The 18,894-nt window shown below is 43.1% G+C and overlaps 1 protein-coding gene across 1 annotated transcript; it reads right to left on the bottom strand.

Annotated features, from left to right (window-relative positions):
- Positions 1-1,807: 1,807 nt before the first annotated feature.
- On the bottom strand, positions 1,808-17,096 carry LOC146962772 (protein mono-ADP-ribosyltransferase PARP12). Its single transcript, XM_085769003.1, has 12 exons — positions 16,672-17,096; positions 15,525-15,660; positions 13,689-14,394; positions 13,552-13,602; positions 13,340-13,466; positions 12,129-12,297; positions 8,609-8,729; positions 8,423-8,519; positions 8,254-8,332; positions 5,437-5,567; positions 3,102-3,253; positions 1,808-2,824 (listed from the first exon to the last, which is right to left on the bottom strand). The coding sequence occupies exons 1-12, from the start codon at positions 16,941-16,943 to the stop codon at positions 2,100-2,102; spliced, it is 2,766 nt and encodes a 921-aa protein (XP_085625129.1). The 5' UTR covers positions 16,944-17,096; the 3' UTR covers positions 1,808-2,099.
- Between the last annotated feature and the right edge of the window lie 1,798 nt (positions 17,097-18,894).

The raw sequence follows: 18,894 nt of genomic DNA, 5'->3' as shown, positions 1-18,894 counted from the left end.
AACAACTGACTAAAAAATTAAATAAATAAAAGAAAGCTTATTTGACCGTTTTATTTGAAATGTACCTCTAGGACACTGAGGTATTTCACTCTGCTACTCTAATCAATGTTACACTAATGACACATTATTATTAAATAAAATAAAATAAATTATTATTTATTTGAAGTAGGTTAGTCCCGTCACACAACACATGAATGGGCTTTATGCACAGCTCCACTACTCCCTGAAATAAGCCAGCTCCTTTATTTCCTGTTTTACATTATTGGACCAATTGATTAATCCAGGTGTGCCTGACCATTGTTGTGAGGTCAGACACGGTCAGACACACCTGGATTAATCAATTGGTCCAATAATGTAAAAAAGGAAATAAAGGAGCTGGCTTATTTCAGGGAGTAGTGGAGCTGTGCATAAAGCCCAAAAACATAGGCCTACTCATCTAAATCACCTGCACACCGTGCATCACTCCAGAGTTTGAACCAGTGCTTTAACCTTAAATGATTATTTGTGGTTTTAACCTTTGAGAGAAGTAGGCTACAATCTCTCTCCCATTTTCTCTTTTCTTGAAATCTCTGCAGATATTTTTTAAAACTGTAGGTAAGAATTCAAAATGGTTTCGACAGATAAAAACTGGGCCTGAAGCTCATTTACTCTGACTTCGTGATTGACAGATATAGATGAGGCTTAGAGCCCCGCCCATCACCTGCTTGTTCCAGTGCTTCAACTGAGAGAGCAGAAAACAGTTAGCACCTTTAATTTGTTTGCACGTGTGATTCAGCTAAATCTAACTGTCTGTGTTGTCAAGGTTTTCACTTTATTTAGCCCCACCCCCTGTCCCCAGAAGTTGAAAGGATTGGTTCCTTCAGTTTGTGATGTATGAAACCCTGGCTGCCTGAATCTGTGTTGATGAGACTGTGACAACTTCACGGCAGTTTAAGGTCATTGGTCACGTGTCTTGTATTAAAACATGTGAGACTGTACGTGATACAAACCAGTGGTTTAACATTGAATAGAAAAATGAATAATAGTCCACAACGATATGAATCAGTCATCACTAGCAGAAGAAGTCTGGGTAATAACACCAGTGAAATCCCTTCTTAACATGTCAACGAATTAGCATTCACACTGCAGCTCATCAGGACGCACAACAGGAGGTGGATGCTAGTGTATCCCTCTGTGTGTGTGTGTGTCTTGAGGGGAGGAGGGGTGATTTGCAGGCCTAATGTGGTGTCACAGGAAGCACTCGCAGTGATATTTTATGCTCTGCTTCATATCACTAAGAGGCCCAACACAGCTGGTGTTTTCAGTTCGCAGAGACGCAGCTACAACAGTAACACTGCTGCTACGTTCAACTTGGAAATAAAAGTGTATCTGTGTGAAAGGCAACTTGAATATATAAGCTTTATTTTCAATGCACAAAATCAATAGTAAGAACCATTCAACAATACAAAGGCAATTTTTAAATTTGTTACAGAATCATAGTATTCAAAAACATTTAGCAAAACCCTAACCCCAGCACTGTGAAATAAAAATCGTACTGACTTAGTGAAAGATTTGATGTCTTATCATTGAAAGCGGTAATACACAGTAGCATCACTTCATGTATATTCCATATGGTGATTATTACATCTCTTCAACATATATAACATTTAATGAAGAGCTGCTTTTTACAGCTGTGGAACTCTGCATGTCACATATTACTGTTTCTACTATATTTATTACTTTTATTAGTGAGGTTAATAATTTTAGACAATTTCCACACAACAATGTCTTTGCTTTTAAAACTTTATCTCTTTCGCAGCGTACATACTCAGTGTATGTGGCTGCTCATGCATGTACTGTATGTGTTTTTAGTGTTTTAGTCCGGATGATTCTCATATGAAGTTAAAACTCAATTTCTACCATTTTAAAATGAAAATACAGTGGTATGGATGTTGTCATAGTGTTACTAAATAAGCCTTTTCTGTGACAGGCTGCAGAAGAGCCACTCTACTCCTTACTGCATAAGTGCTTTTACTCCTTAATTGTTTAGAGCATTCAGTGTGAGCTCCTTCACATAAAACAAAAACAGTTGTATTTTAGTGGAGACCCCACCTTTATACCTAAGCAATGACACAGGAGTCAGAACTTTTCTTTGCTGCCGGGGGAGGAGTTGAAACTCGATGAAAGCTGGAGATGCCCGAGCTGGGTTGGTAGCGAGATGTACTGGACTGAGCTGGTGTGCTGGTTCGATATGAAGATGTACTGGACCGAGCTGGTGTGAAGATGGGGGGGCTTGAAGATGAGGTGGTTTGGTATGAAGTTGTACTGGGTTGAGCGGGTGTGGGACGTTGGTAAGAGAATATGTTGGGTTGAGCTGATGTGCTGGGTTGGTATGAGGATGTTCTGAATTGACTTGGTGTGGTACTTGAGTATGAGGGTGTGCTGGGTGGAACTGATGCCATGGGTTGATATGAAGGTGTAGGGCGTGGATTGATTGGTACTGCAGGCTGGGTAGACACTGTTCTGGGTGTGGGGGCTGGTTTTGGTGCCGCTGCTGCGGTAGTACTGTGTAAACCAACTAGCGGGTGCATAGCCTTGTACTTCAGCAGGTACTCTGGGTAGATCTGGTGCTCCTTGAACACAACAAAGATGGAGGGGTTGACCACATCATCCACGCAGCTGTCAAAGAAGTTGACATCTCCACCGTCCTTGGACGGAGCTATGCGGTAGCTGGAGGATCCTTTAGTGAAATCTCCCACCAGAACCCGAGCAACGAACATGGCTTTGACAGTCGAGTCATCAGTGTAGCTGTGGGAGTATTTGGCATCCCGGGCAAAGTAACTACCTGGGTTAAAACAAAGAACATACAGATATTTGAAAAATCCCATAATACTGTCTGTGGAAAGATGTCAAGGGTATAAACTAATATGTCTAATTACTACAAATCATTCTCTTCAGACAGCAGTAATTTGTTTGGCCTGTAAAATATCAGTTAAACAAGAACAGAACACAACAAATCTGCAAAGCTTAAAAAACAAAACAAGAAGATTCCAGGAACTGTCCCTTTAAATTCTCTCTGTGTGTTGAACATGATCAAATCGGTGTGTCCTTTGTTCTCTTACCTTGGCCATAAGCTGTTCCATGAGCTCCACACAGTCTCCAGTCAAAGTTGGTGCGGCAGATGGCATCTATATACTTTGAGTCAGTGCCATGGAAAAGCTTCCTTTCTGCCGGAGTGCATCCAGAATTGTTGGTCTTCATCAGATTCTTCTGCCTTCATCCAGGAACAAAGAAACCACAGAGCACAAGCATGTGAGCCAACATAAAGATAGACAATGTGAGGTTTGACTGTACAACAGTCACTGGCTCAGAAGTATCAGTGACAGAGTGATGATGTCAACACCAGGAGAGAAAAGTCAGAGGACATTTATGGTTCTAAACTACAGGGTGTCTGTGCTTCCCTTTGTATGGTGGCCTGGATGGCCTTTGTATTTGTTTTGTTGCTGTTGTCTTCTTTGTTGTTTTTGTATTCATGTTTTTGCTCTGGCATTTAATCGACCTGTCTGGGCCTCCGTACCTTCAACATGGTAAACACAGACTGGACCTTCCTTCACAAAAAGAAACAAGATAATGCCATCCCACGATTGTTTGTGGGAGCAACATTCATAGCGATGCACCATAGACCCAACCCCAGGGCATCTGTTTCCTGTTTCTGACACCATGCCAAACTTCTGGAAATCCTGGAGCTCAGGACAAGTGCTCTGTTCAGTGGTGATGTAACAGAACACCTGAGTGAATCCACTCATTTTCACTCCTTTCAAAGCACAATTGACATCCATCCATCCATCCATCCATCCATCCATCCATCCATCCATCCATCTTTTTCCGCTCAACTGGGGTCGAGTCACGGGGGCAGCAGTCTGAGCAGGGACACCCAGACTTCCCTCTCACCGGACACTTCCTCCAGCGCTTCTGGGAGGATCCTAAAGCCTGGTTTATGCTTCGGCGATGGCGTCGACACGTCGACACGAACCCCTACGTGGACACTATGCTGTAGCCTGACGCGCACCTCCAAAAAATCCTGACTACCGAAAAGACTGTGATGGGCCACTCAGAACGTCAGTGTGGTAAATTCACCCGTTCAGCCCCGACTGGTCGGACAGACCACCTCCGCAAATGTCCTCTTCGTCACCTGCGCTTCAACATTTGCAATAAAAGCGTTTGTTTTTCAGTTGCCATTGTTTACTGTGATCGGAAGCAATGCGTTCCTCGACGCAGAACTTTGAATGCTCAACAACGGCGTCGGGTCTACGCCGTAGGTACGCCGTCGACACGACACAGAGGCCACCCAGGCCTGCCAAGTGACATAGTCACTCCAGCGTGTCCTGGGTCTTCCTCTGAGCCTCCTTCCGGTAGGGCATGCCCGGTACACCTCGCGAGGGAGGCGTCCAGGAGGCATCAAATACAGATGCCCGAGCCACCTCAGCTTGCTCCTCTGGATGTGGAGGAGCAGCGGCTCACCTCCAAGCTCCTCTCGGGTGACAGAGCTCCTCACCCAATCTCTAAGGGAGTGCCCCACCACCCTGCGGAGGAAACTCATTTCAGAGGCTTGTATCGATAGGACTCCTTCTTCAGCATCAAACGGCATTGCTTACTTCCGGTGTCCACCACCGGGTTCAGGGATTGCCGCCACGATAGGCACCGGAGACCTTACGGCCACAGCCCTGAACGGCTGCGTCCACAATGGAAGTGGAGAACATGGTCCACTCCGACTCCATGTCTCCAGCCTCCCTCAGGAGCTGGTCAAAGCTCTGCCGGAGGTGGGAGTTGAAGACCTCCCTGACAGTGGGTTCTGCCAGACGTTCCCAACAGACCCTCACGATACGCTTGGGTCTGACCAGTCTATCCAGCTTCCTCCTGTTCCAGCGGATACAACTCACCACTAGGTGGTGATCAGTTGACAGCTCAGCCCCTCTCTTCACCCGAGTGTCCAAGACATACGGCCAAAGGGCAGATGACACGACTACAAAGTCGATCATTGGGTGTCCCGTTGCCACGTGCACTAATGGACACCCTTATGCATGAACATGGTGTTCGCTATGGACAAACTGTGGCTAGCACAGAAGTCCAATAACAAAACACCACTCGGGTTCAGATTGGGGAGGCTATTCCTCCCAATCACACCCCTCCAACAAGAGACATCATTAAAACAAAATACTATTTACAATGGCTTACTAAAATTAAGTTTCTTAACTTAATATTTTTTTAAAGTCAGAGGGCTTGTATACTTTAGTTTGTCAGATTTTAATTCATGCAGGCCTCCTGTGTATTTTTACTCAATTATTATTTCAATGGATCAAATTTTCCCCACTTTAACATGAAGACAGTGGTGAACAGATGCAATGGAAACCAAGCTTGAACAGTTTAAACTCAAACACAGGAACATCAGGTACATACCACTGAAAGCCTTCCCACAGAGCCTTGTTCTGGATCCTGTCGATGCTGACGACATCAAAGCCTCTCATGGTTTTAGAGAACATAGTTTCAATCTCCTTAAATTCATCGGAGGATCCCTGGAGGGAGATTTGCTGGAAAACAGAAAGACACCAAAGAGAAAAGATTTAGTTTCACAAACATTCTCAGGCACAGCTTCCAGCTGGAAATAATTATTTGCTCATCTGCTTAAAGACAGCAAAAAGACGTGGTCACTACAGTTGCTTTTTCACAAAGTGTAAGTGCTACTCACTCCACAGCACTATCAGGCAGCACTCCAGTCCAGTTAATCACAAATATTCTGTAATGCTGGTAAAACTGGTGATATCACAAAAACAAAAATGGCTATAGCTGCATCAGGAAAGGATGATGACATCATCACAAAGGCAGAGTCTGAAAAATGTTTATTGCAGGTAGGTTTGTGCTTACAAGATATTTGGTTTGGTGTTTGGTGCAGATTACAATAAATGTAAGAAAACAACATGGCCACCACCATCATGAAGGTATTGGAGTATTTTGGATTTGAGAAAGCCAGCTCTTCATTTATCCTTGTAGATATTTAAGTTAAATTAGTGAATGAATTCATGGGGGAAAAAAGTCACACTGCTTTTGAGATATTAATGATAATTTAATTGAAAGGAACACAAGCTGTGTATTATACAGTCATTTACATGAAAACCTACTTATAATGATTAAGAAGAAGGAATTACTCAACAACTGACAACCACATTTAACAATTTGTTAAATATGGTGTGTGATGATTCTCCCTGATCCTGACTGTGACTCTCTTTTACAAATAAATAAACTGAATAATGAGCAGACCAAGAGTTTATTATGTTTATGATGTACTGGTCAGCAGAGCATTGTGCTGTTAATGCAATGGAGAACAAACTAGAGAATACAGTCCCTGATGCCTTTACACAGAAGATGATTAGCTCAGTCATTATACAAATGAATCAGACTTAAATTAGATTAAAACTCAGAGACAATAGTTACAAATCCATACTCCTCTTTAAATTCTAATGTTTTCCTCCTGAAGAATTTACGTATTACATTATATTAATTATAATTATTTGATGGCAAATAATCAACATAAACAGGCAGGTAAAAGGTAAAAATGCAGCTCTCACAACAAAACACATGCAAGCGTAGACAAGAGTATAAATGTGATCATTAAGAATAATAAGATTATACTTAAACAATTACACATTGAAATTATTCATGAAACAATTACACAACATTTACACAAAATGATTTTTTTTTTTTTTTTTACACTTTTACTAGAATATTGGATATGTTCAAATGACATGTGTTTCCAACTATCACCTCTATTTTAGCAAAATAAGATATTCTACTAATATAATGGACACGATTTAGTATCAGACAAAGAAGCAGAAAAGCAATGGAATAGATGAGCAGTGATGACTATGAATACTTTAAGTATATTATTACAGTTCTTATATAGAAAACCCAACATTACTGATTAACAGGACCTACAACTGCAACAAGCTGTTCACTACATCTAACAGTGGAGATGGTGAATCTGCAGGAGTCCAGAAGACAAGACATCCATCCACACTCAAAAACTAGCACCTGATGTGTCACTGCTCGGACAGCTCTTCAGGACTGAGCTATAGGAACACACACAAACAGTTACTGAGAAAAAGCTGCAGACATCTAATTCTACACTGTTAAAATGCACTCGGAGAGGAACCAGTACCAGAACCAGAATCTGTTTATCTAATGGACCACATTGGAATTTCACCAAAGTTGGAGATCAGAGATCGGCAAATATGACAGAGGTTATTGCTTGAAGGGATAGTTCAATATTTTGGCAAATTCGCTCATTGCCATAGAGTCAAAGGAGTAGGTTCATTACCTTTAATTGTCAATATATGTTGTTTTGAGCTCTGCAAAATAATAATGTAACATTATGAGACGATGTTGTCTTGGAGGTAAATGCATAGCCGGAATTACATTCCAGACACGGCTGCTGGGCGGAGTATTTGCTTCATGTGTCGGAATGTTAAATAATTATAGCTATAACTATAGGGATTATTGCAATAGGCGAATTTGCCAAAATGTTAAACTATCCCTTTAAAATGTGGAATTGGGGATTGATTCATTGAATAAAACATTTTTACTGTATGTAAATTAAAGTGGTCAGAGATAAGAGTCGTGAAATGTCAATAATCAATTGAAAAAGAGATTCAATTTAAGTTAATTTGATGATATATTACATATTTATATCTAATTCCATAATATATCACATACAACCATACATAGGCTACATACATCACATACAATCACATACGATATACATGAAATGTGGTAGCATCACCTGTCCTATTCTCATGGACATATGTTGAGGGAATTTCTTCTCATGTGGCCTGATCATTCACTGGGACTCAGAGATAAACTATTGAGATTTTGGTGGTCAAGCTGCCATGGTGACCACAAAAACATGGAGAGAACGCCGCTAAGGAAATTTTGCAGAAAGGTTCACTTTCAACTCAATGCCGAACAGATTGGACTTAGGTGGTCAAAGGACATGGTGATCTTAAAAAACAAGATCTTGGCCCTGTGAACACAACAGCTCCCCAAGACCTTGAGGACATTTCTTGGTATTTGGTAAAAAATGTCCACTTATTAAATAGCTTGGTGAACATGTGCATGTTTTGTGGGAAAATGTGCTTCCTATCTCTATCACCTAAACCCTTTACTCAACAACACCTCTGCCATTTTGAATCTAATAAGCTATTTTCAGACATGTGACAGTACCTGGTATCCTGTTTCAGGGATCCGAGTCTTGTCCCAGTGGTGTGGTGTAGCGTAAAGGTTCGGCTGAAGCGGAGGTCGTCTGAAGACAAAGAGCAAAGATCACATTTAGTTTCACTGTGTAATGATGAGTGAGGAACAGGACCAACGTGTTGTATTAGAGTTGTCGTACCTCCCTTTCTTGGCTCGGACATCGGCTGCCGACACAAACCGGGGCCGTCTTCTCACAATCCTCTTGGTGCTATAACGCTTGTTTGTTTGTATCATATCTGAGGTAAATAAGGCATCAATATTAAAATCATGTTGACATTTTCATAACCGTAAAACACAAAAATCTCTGTTAATAATCTTTGTTTACCTTGAAAACTCAGTGAGTATGACTGTGAACCAGCGGTGAACTCCACTACATCTTTGTTGTCGTCTAGAAACTTCTGCTCCAGTTTAGCACTGTCCACGTCTGCTGCCTTGTGTCCACCGTCCTGTACACACACAGAGATGATCTGTCATCAGCACCACCAGTCAGCAGCCAATTGAGCCTTTTAAGGATGAAAGAGTTCTGCCTGTGTTTTGGATTGTGATTTACATTTCCAATGTAGCAGATGAAACAAAGTGAACCTGAAGACTTACAAATATGTTTTAAAACATACCGTAAGTGTTGTATTACACTGTCTAAATGTAAAGGTGAATCATATGAGTTCTATGACATGTTCAGGACTAAATATATTGTTGAGGCAGAGGCCAGTTCTGCAGGAATCATTAGTTTGTTGGACAGAAGGCCACTACTGTTTGGTATGAGACAATTACTGCCTAGAGAAAATAATATTTGTTTGTTAAGACAGGCGACTTAAAGGACAATTCCAGGCGAATTCAACTCGGGGTGTATTTTCATATCATTTTAGGTCTAAAAGAATGAATCTGAAGATTTTCAGTTTAATCGCTCCTGTTTTGTGGTAGTTGCGTCTGTCCATGATGGAGACTCAATAGGGCCGGTTGTTAGTAGCTCTGGTCATTTATTTCTATATTGTTTGCATGTATAACTCTGTTTGGTACTTCTGGCTGCATTCCGGTTGCGTTCACCCAGCTCGGTCCCGTTAGTTCCCGGTTAAACGTTAAACACGGGCGGACCTCTGCTGCTCGGTAACCACGGTAACCAGCTGCTCCGCGGACACAAGGGACGGAGCCGCCGACCTGTCGGTGTCTGAGCAGCGGACTCAGCGGACACGCAGCGACCGGCTGCCCCGCTGCTGCTGCTTCGTTTGTGGGGACAGAGCTCCGCAGCACCGGAGCACCGGGCGGTCTCCCCGCTGCGTTAACCCGTTGTCAGCGACTACGGGAGCCCTTTTAGCTCAAACGTGTTGAGTTCGCCTGGCAGTTGGGTCGCACCAGAGTGCGGTTGCTTTCACACCTAAACTAGTGCGCACCAGAGTTCGGCTGGAGCCGAACCGAGACCACCTCCTCAGGCCGCACTAGTTTTGGTGCGCATTAGAGTGCGATGTGCTTTCACACTGACCCAAACGGGACCAAATTTAGTGCGCACCAGATTTAGTGCGCACTAACACTGCAGGTGTGAATACACCCTTAACGTCTTGGCCAGACCCAATGCTGAGTATCAACTAGGGTTGTGCCGATTGGCGATCCAATCGTCTATCGGCGATTGGAAGGACGATCGGCGATGTTTTGTTTTCTTGCCGATTTTACACACACACATAGGCTACTTGCTACTTTTTTATTGATCTAATGCGCAATCTGTTTGTTTTGTTTTAATGAAGCCGCTTGGCTTGCTGCTTCCAACTATACTCTGTCAAATGACAGTGTTTCACCAATCAAATGCAGCCACTGGCGACGTCCAATCAGACGGAGCCAGGTAGTCATATGACCGCACACAACATCTCTGTGGTAAACAGGGTGGCCACTCCGCCTCAAATTTGAGGAAACACGTTTAGCTGGTGTTGTGGCTGTCTATGCTAGGCTGCCGACGCCAGCCCTGTATGTGACAGCCCGACGACGTGTTCACTGATATGCCACAAATAAATTACGTCCGCGATGAATAGATTTTTCGGCTTTCGGCAACGCAATAGCGTTCCGTTCATTGATCATAGCGCTCTTTCTCCATTATTAGCCCTCACACACACACACACACAGAGAAGCGCGCATGCATGACAGCAGGGCACGGTAAAAGCGATACCCCCCCCCCGGTCGAACAAACACGTGGAACGGCCTCCGCCGCCAACCCCCCCCCCCCCCCCCCCCCGGACCCCGGCGATAGATAGGTCTATCGGCGATCTCCAGGGAGGGCGATTGGGACGATCTGAGAATGTCAAAATCGCCCAACACTAGTATCAACATTGGAAAGTCGTGCCAACCAGGCTAGTTTCCAGCCCTCAAAGCCGCAATTTTTTTCCATAGACAGCATCAGATGGCTACTCAAACATGCACCGAGAAGTTTGTGCTGGTGTATTCAGGCGCAGTGGGAGCTACCGTTTGTGTCATAAACACAGGAATATAAACTCTTTACTTGCTTGAAGTGTACATTTTTTTTCACAGACAGCGTCAGATGGCTACTCAAAGATGCGCCGAGAAGTTTTTTTTCCTTGAAGCAAGTAAAGAGTTGATATTCCTGTGTTTATGACACAAACGATAGCTTTTCCCACTGCACCTGAACACACCGAGCACGGCAACTGGGTCTCGCGAGACTCCGGGAGACTTTGAATTAGATCTAGTTTTACAAACATGTCGGCTTGCTTGAAGTAAATAAACTTCTCGGTGCATGTTTGAGTAGCCATCTGACGCTGTCTGTGGAAAAAAATTGCGGCTTTGAGGGCTGGAAACAGCCTAAACAGCGGAACTTACATCCACTCCCATTCATTGCTGCCGTGGCGACGCGGGGACAGACGCAACTACCGCAAAACAGGAGCGATTAAACTGAAAATCTTCAGATTCATTCTTTTAGACCTAAAATGATATGAAAATACACCCCCGAGTTGAATTCGCCTGGAATTGTCCTTTAAAGGGGACATATTATGGAAATATCACTTTTTGAAGGCTCTTTAACATACAGTATATTTGGGTGTTTGTCTTGCCTTCTGCCCCCTTCTAGTCTTCTAGTGTGGGTTTTACAGTGAGGAAACCAGGCAACCAGCAGAGTGGAGCCATGCTGTATTCACATCACACCACATACAATTAAACTGTAAATATGAGATATGGGAAAAACATTCAGATCAACCTCCAGTGTTTCACCAATACAGTTGCAGTTAAGTGACAGAGAAGTCTGTTAGCTCAAGTCCAGTTCTCCTGGGAGCAGTGAACCTGGAGGACAAACTGTGGTAAGCTTTAGCATTACAACTCCATTTATTCTACACCAGACCAACGTCTGTCTTCACTTTAACTGGTTCTGTATCCGGCTCTATAATCTGCTGTTTACAGTGTGTGTTTGTGTGAACACACTGCAGCCCCACCTCTGCCAGTAAGCGGAGGACAGGAGAGCTCTTAAAATGCCAAATCTAAAATAACAACAGTATACGTAGAATTAATCAGTGCATGGGATGTGATTTGTCGGTTTTTAAATATCAACATTGACGTTGTGATTTATTATAACTAGTTGCAGCCCGGACTGGTTTTGAAATGTCTGAGCTTTAGACTGTGACAGCTGTTGTGGCTGTGTAACACTGTGTCAGAGTCCACATGGACCAGAGCCAGGGAGGCTCACACACCTCAGTGCTGCATCACAGGACTGGTAACACACTCACATCTCACCACTGACAGGGAGAGCTGCACTCTTTTAAACAACTTCAACCTTTAAAATGATGATATGAACCAGCATTAAAGGTCTGTGCAGTATAAAGGCAGATGCTCGTGTAACATAATATGCAGCTACTCACAGCAGCTGAGGAGTACATGTTCCACTTTCCAAACTCGTCCTCCCAGAACCAGAGCCATTCTGTGGTGTGGATGAAGGTCGGCTCAGTCAAAGAGTTAATGGTGGAGAGACGCCGCACTCTGTTGGACCCACAGGTCATGGTGTCAAAATGCACAGGTGGGGTGGTGGCACTGGAGACAGCAACAGTCAGTCAGTGATTCAAACGGTACAATTCATGTTAGCCAGGAGCAGAGTACATTCAAAACACTCAGTTCTACTGTAGCACAATGTAAAGGTCTTTGCACACTGAGTCCGTTTTTTTCGCATGCCTTTTTCGTATCCGTCATCCGACAAAAAACGTTACGCACAGGCTCCTTGCACACTGAGTATGTTGCGTTTTATTCGCATGCGTTTTTATTTTGTGTTCCAAATTTCGGAGAGGGAGACAAAAATCGTTCACACAGTGATGCACTTCTCTCACTTGTCGAGAAATGAAAGAGAAAAATTTAAATATTGTGTCCATCCTGAGAGGACGCCAATCTACCTGCTTGTAAATGAGCAGCAGAAGATTCATTATCACTTTAACAGTTTATTTTAGGATGTCAGTGGTCCAGTTTGATAGATATTGATTATTAGCTCACACATTAAACAGAAGACAGACAATTTCCATGATCCTGAAGAGCGGCTGGCGCACGCACACACACACACACACACACACACACACACACACACACACACACACACACACACACACACAGACAGACACACACACAGACACACACACTCAACGGTGAACAGTGGCTGGCATGTACGCACACACACACACACACACAGACACACACACACCCACTCAGCGGTGATCCCCCCCCTCTCTCTCTGCCTCTCCAGCCTCGAAACGCTGATGTGATTGGTCAAAAAGCCTTTTCACGGATGCGAAAAACGCATTAAATCGAACCTGTTCCGAAAACTTTAATGTCGGACTCTAAACTCCTCAGGACTGTAAACATGATTGACACAACATGAGGTTGAATTTATTTTTTGACGTGTGGCAATTTCGGACGAAAAAAACGGACTCAGTGTGCAAAGGCCTTAAGACTTCAACGAAATATTCAAACACAAGTTCCTCACAGATGAAACTCAAGTAAACTGCAGGATATGCTGCAGCACAGGAGAAGAAAAGCATCTCCTAAGAATCACAGCATTACAAGTGTATGGTATGTCTGTTGAAGGTACCTGTATGTGTTTTGGGGGTCACAGTAGTCCTTCTCTATGGCCTCGTTATCAGCCAGGTTGGTCCACTGATCTCCCTCTCTGACTTTCCACCTGTATGGCATCTTGTCGTGCTCTTTGAAACACTTATCTGAAGAGACATCAATCATAAAACAAGATCAGTGACACCTGATCCAACTGACGGATCTCAGGATGAGTGGAGTCATTACACTCACCTTCATGTTTACAGTGTCCCTTGATGAAATACATGCAGATCTCAGTTTTATCTGTGGAAACAAATATAAGGAACTCTGTGAAGTTTCACAGTCTTTTCAGACGAGCAGTTTTGATCCACTTTCCACACTCTGTTTACCTCTGACAGGCCTGTGTCTTGGTCTTCTGTTTGCTCCATCGTCGTCATCCGTTAAATCACGTGTGGCAAAAGTTTTGGTGCCTCTGTTGCCGCGGTAACCTCCTCTATCACGGGAAGCTGCTGAGGTTTTATTCAGCCATGGTTCTTCACTGGTGGCAGCAGAGAAGTAGTCGTCAAAGTCCACCAGTGTCTGTGGACTGTCGGCTCTTTCGCTCCCTGTGTCGTCCGTGTACAGATCCAAGTTTTTCAGGTCATCGAGGATGTCGCTGGTGGAACAGGCTCGATGCACGTGGTGAAGGTCTCCGTTTCCTCTATTTCCCCTTATGCCTCTGTTCCCCCTATAGCCCCTGTTTCCCCTAATTCCCCTGTTTCCCCTGTTGCCCATGTTGCCTCTGTTGCCCCTGAAGCCCCTGTTGCCCCTGTCGCCCCTGCTGCCCCTGTTGCCTCTGTTGCTCGTGCCGCTCTTGTTATCAGTAAACCTTACAGCCTCTTTGTTTGAGTAAACAAACTTCAGGGAGTGAACGATGTTGTCTGGGACGTCCCTCTCCTGCAGGATTCGTTTTGGCTGCGGTGCATTGAAGTCATGATTCCTGTAGCAGGAGCAGTCACGGCTAAGGGACGCCTCACAGATGTGCAACCTCTTGCAACCATCCAGTTCCTGGCAGCGGCCAAACTCTCCGTCACCGTTGTTGTAGTCGTGACATATCTGACGAGGAGTAAATATGTTAGCAAACAAACGAAGCAAAAACAAGAGCAAACGGTGAAATGCTGTTGACAACATATTATCTCCCAGTGGAGAGCTCCTTGATGATGAATGCAGATGTTATCCACATGAAGTCAACAAGCTTTATTTGTCCCCAGGGATCATTTAAAAGGCACATAAGGAGACAAAGAATACATAGCCAGTGCAAGCAAAGTTGTACACATTACAAAATGTATAATAACTACAATGACATAAGGAAAAACAGTATCAGATATCACTAGTGCAGATAAGAAGTAAGAGCAAACTTCAATAACTGACTGGACACATTTTGCTGTAAACATGTCTTCTCTGGGACAACTGATGTTGGCTTTTCTTTTCATCTATATTCTCTCATATACTGTACATTGCTGTGGAAATTTTCAATCTCCATGTCACTACTTTTCACATTTTCTTTATTTAGACCTTTTTTTCTTCTCGATATACATCTCATTATGACGGTTTACACCTGATGCTTCTTTGTCATGTAATATTCAAGTTTCTGATGTGATTCTTCATTATGTGTATAATGTGATTTATGCATGTGTGTGTTTATTATTATATGAATTGAACGGTGCAGGCAGTGCAGCTCGGCCGCTCTTGGATATAAATTTCCAATATTTTCTTATCATTTTTCCTTTTTTTCACCAGTTCTTTATATTTACACTGATGTCATCACATGACCTGTTAGCTCCTGAATGTTTTAATGTGAGTGTCACCACATGTTACGTTTCGGGCCCAGGACCTACAGTAGGCTACATCAGACATGAAACTGCTAAACGGTGCACCTGCTTTAATCAGTTTGACAGATCACCTGACATGTGATGACATCAGTGTAAATATAAAGAACTGGTGAAAACTCTATTCTCAATTTTTGATTAATTCTTCTTTGTGCTCCAGCACCTTGTTTTAAGTATTTTGGAGGATGTGCATGCTTTGCGATTCTCTCATGCTCTGGGGCAATTCAAATGTTGAGTGACTTTACTTCAGTAGGCTACCAAGTATATTTTTGAATAACTGTTAACTGTTTTCAGGGCGATCCCCTGTGTGATGCTCACTCTGATGAGAAAGGGCCTTGTGTTTGCTGTCAGACTCACTTGAGGCAGGAGTGAGTGGTCACTCTGTAGCAGTAACGTACACAGCTCCGTCCTGTCCAGACTCTCCAGCCCATACTGTGCTAATATTTCTTTGTTGTGGAAAGTCTCCAGCTCATGGGAGAAGCAGCATCTCCCCCTGTCAACACAGAACACAGTGCTGAGTTATTATAATAGACAGTGGCTCAGGAGAAGAGTGACTTGTAAGAGCAGACACAAAGAGGTGCTGAGTTAGGCTCTACGTGTTTTTCTTTCTCTGACTCATGCAAAACTTATCAACGCTGACAGAATGAAAGGGCTGAAGGTCACCGTCATCAGTGCTCAGTGGTGTACTGTGCTCATCTAACAACCTGTGTCGGGTTCATGGTCAGCTGATCATTTCTGTTTGCAGTCACTGGCAAGGCAAAGCAATTTTATTTGTATAGCCCATTTTTACAGTTTTTACAGTTTGTCTCAAAGGGCTTTACACAGCACCATAACAACATCCTCTGTCCTTAGACCCTCACATCCACAAACTCCCAAGAAAGAACAGGAGAAACCTCAGGGTGAGAGATAGATCCCTCACCCTGGACGGGCAGACGTGACAGATGTTTACAGACAAGAAAACAGTTAACAACATGGAATATGGAGGGAAAAAAACAGTTGCTGTGAATACCTATGAGAATAGTGGCTTGCTGTTCCAAAGGTGTCATCGAGGTCGAGTCAGGCCATTTAACACTACATCCTACATCCTCATTCAGAGCACTTTAAGCCATGATGAAATGTAAAAAGGCAAGTTATAGCCTACTTAACCCCAAGTTTGGAGCTACATAAACCGTGTTAAGACCTAAGAACTTCGGCTGTCTACTGTGGAAGTTTGTCTACAACATGTTTGTCCACGTCGAATGTAAATGTCGGACTTTCCCGACAGGGTGTAAACGCACCGTGGTTGCCAGGGGTTTTAAACCAGATGAGGACAACACGTCACTATAACAACAAACACAAGCAGTCGTTCTTCGTGAACGAGTTTTAACGCACAAAATATGACAGTTCGCTTATTAACAATGGCAGTGTATTTGAGAGCTGTCTAGTTTTTACCACGGGCCTGCCAGCTGAACCGAGGCCAGCCGGAGGCCAACACCGACTCACCTCCATTTTAATAATAGCTCACCTGTATCGACAGGATCCGCTGAAGAGGAAGTTCTTACACAGGTGCAGCCCCCTGCACGGTGTTGCACAGTCCCGGACCCTGCACAGCCTCAGGCGGCTGCGGACCACCACCTTGGGCTGCCCGTTGACAACACATGACACAAACTTGTCTTGGTTCCCTATGACCTGAGACAGTTTGGTGGAGTCGCCGGAGCAGAGGTTAAACAATATGTCGTCGGTGTTGACCGCTCCTTGATTGGCGCAGATAAACTTCAGTATTTCTGAGTCCTCCATGTTTATAGACTCTTCCCACGTCTCTCCGGTGAAGACAGTGGCCGATGGCGGACTGCTGCTGAGCTCACGGGAAGAAGGAAGGAAAGTTCCGTATCATTTCTGCAGATTGGAAACCGAAACTTAACTCTCCTCAGCTGTGCTTGATGCTGCAGCCCCGCCGCTCTCCACTAGGGGGCGTCACCGTATTACGCTACATGACTTTATAACCCAGTTTCACCAGTCTATGGTCACCCCGTCTTTCCTGCTGTAGCCCACTGCTGACGAGAGCAGAACGTTTCAAAGGACCAGATGCAAACTGACTACAACTATGAATTTAGTAGTATTTCAATAGAAAGAAGAAATATGTTTTGGTTAAATCATGTCAGAAAAGTAACAATAACTTAATCAAAATGCATATAACAGAATTGACATTAAATTCACCGTAGATTTGTAGGCCTAGACTATATTTAAAATATCTATAGACCTTTTCAGAGAGTAGGCTATAAACAAAATAACAAATACAGGTGTTACCAAGGATACGAATTAAGGCTCCATTCCATTTAGTGTAGCAGAGCTTTTTCTAATGAGCCAGCATGCTGCTTTATACTCTCTGAAAAGGTCTATAAAATTTGTATAGGGTTCCAACATGTTTTGGCCCAATACGTTTAAAAAATAATAATAATTCAAATCTATCTGTGAGTATTAAATTTTAAACATTGGACCCTACTAAATCTACTGAATTCATTCCCCTTTAGCATCACTCAACTGTCTTTGCTCTTTGGCCCTTTGGAGCACATTTCCTATCAGCCTTGCTGCTTCCTGCCCCCCTCCCCCTTCTTGAAGAATATGAATATGTGGGAAGTGATATTCCCATTATTTTTTCTGTCTCCTTGCACCATTACTGCTTCATGCTGTATTCAGATTCCCTGTCAATAGTTGACAATGGTTTAGTATGTATTCATGGGGCATTTTCACTGCCCAACAGTTTCAGACATCAGAAGGTGGTGGGGAAAAGGGATGTGGATGGTTTCTTATCATTATTAATATTTTTTTATTCCTTTTATTTATTTTATCATTATTATTATTTATTTTTTCCCTCTTTCTCCCCCATTGTTTTATTTTTGCTTTCACCCTTCTTTCTTTTTTTCTATCTTTATTCAATCATTCCAGTTTAACCTCAGGCACACACAGAAGACACACACATATTTATAAACACACACACATACTCACATTATGCATCTTCCACCTATATGTACAGTACCGCTAACATCACAGCCCTTGTATTTGTTATTTTGTCTTGTCAATCCTTGTAATGAATTGTTTTCTATGTCCCTCGTTTGTGTTTTTTCCCTTCCTGTCCTATAATCGTAGCACCTAATAAAAATTTTTTAAAGTCTGATGCTATGACCTCCCGTGTTTACAGATCTTATGCCAGCTAATAAGGGAGACTCTAGACCAGCATGTTAGACAGTGAACTCTACTGCTCTCACCCAAACACTATTGATTTGTTCACACATGGAGAATCTATGACAAGTATTAAAACTGTTCTGGAGGCTTGAGGTGCACAAAACTCTGTACAACTTCACTTTATCACCCACCTGTGTTAGTGAAAGCCGTGCTGTCAATCATCTGTTGGAACTTAAATGCCAGTGAGCTTTTTTGAGCTATTATCAAATAATAAAGTAGCAAGCAATTGGATTGCATGTAGTCTACATCCAGACAGAGCAGCAGAACTATTCATGCTCAGCTGTGTACCATGGGTTTTTCAGATCTTTGTTCTAACGCTGAAAAGAAAAAGAAACAATAAAGTAATGAGTTGTAAATTAAAACAATACACTAAAAGAAGCTAAAATGTGTAGAGCTGAGGTTGGAGGAAATTCACTGTGGGTGTGTTTCTGTTAACAGCTCTGACATCATACAGGCAGTTAATTCATGTAGCCTACACATTACAGGTGCAACTTTGATATATTGT

This window comes from Trachurus japonicus, chromosome 23 (assembly GCF_045865225.1).
Source record: "Trachurus japonicus isolate A0001 chromosome 23, Traja_1.0".
Taxonomy (NCBI): domain Eukaryota; kingdom Metazoa; phylum Chordata; class Actinopteri; order Carangiformes; family Carangidae; genus Trachurus; species Trachurus japonicus.
The sequence above is the reverse complement of the archived record's forward strand: the minus strand, read 5'-3'. Positions and strand labels throughout refer to the sequence as shown.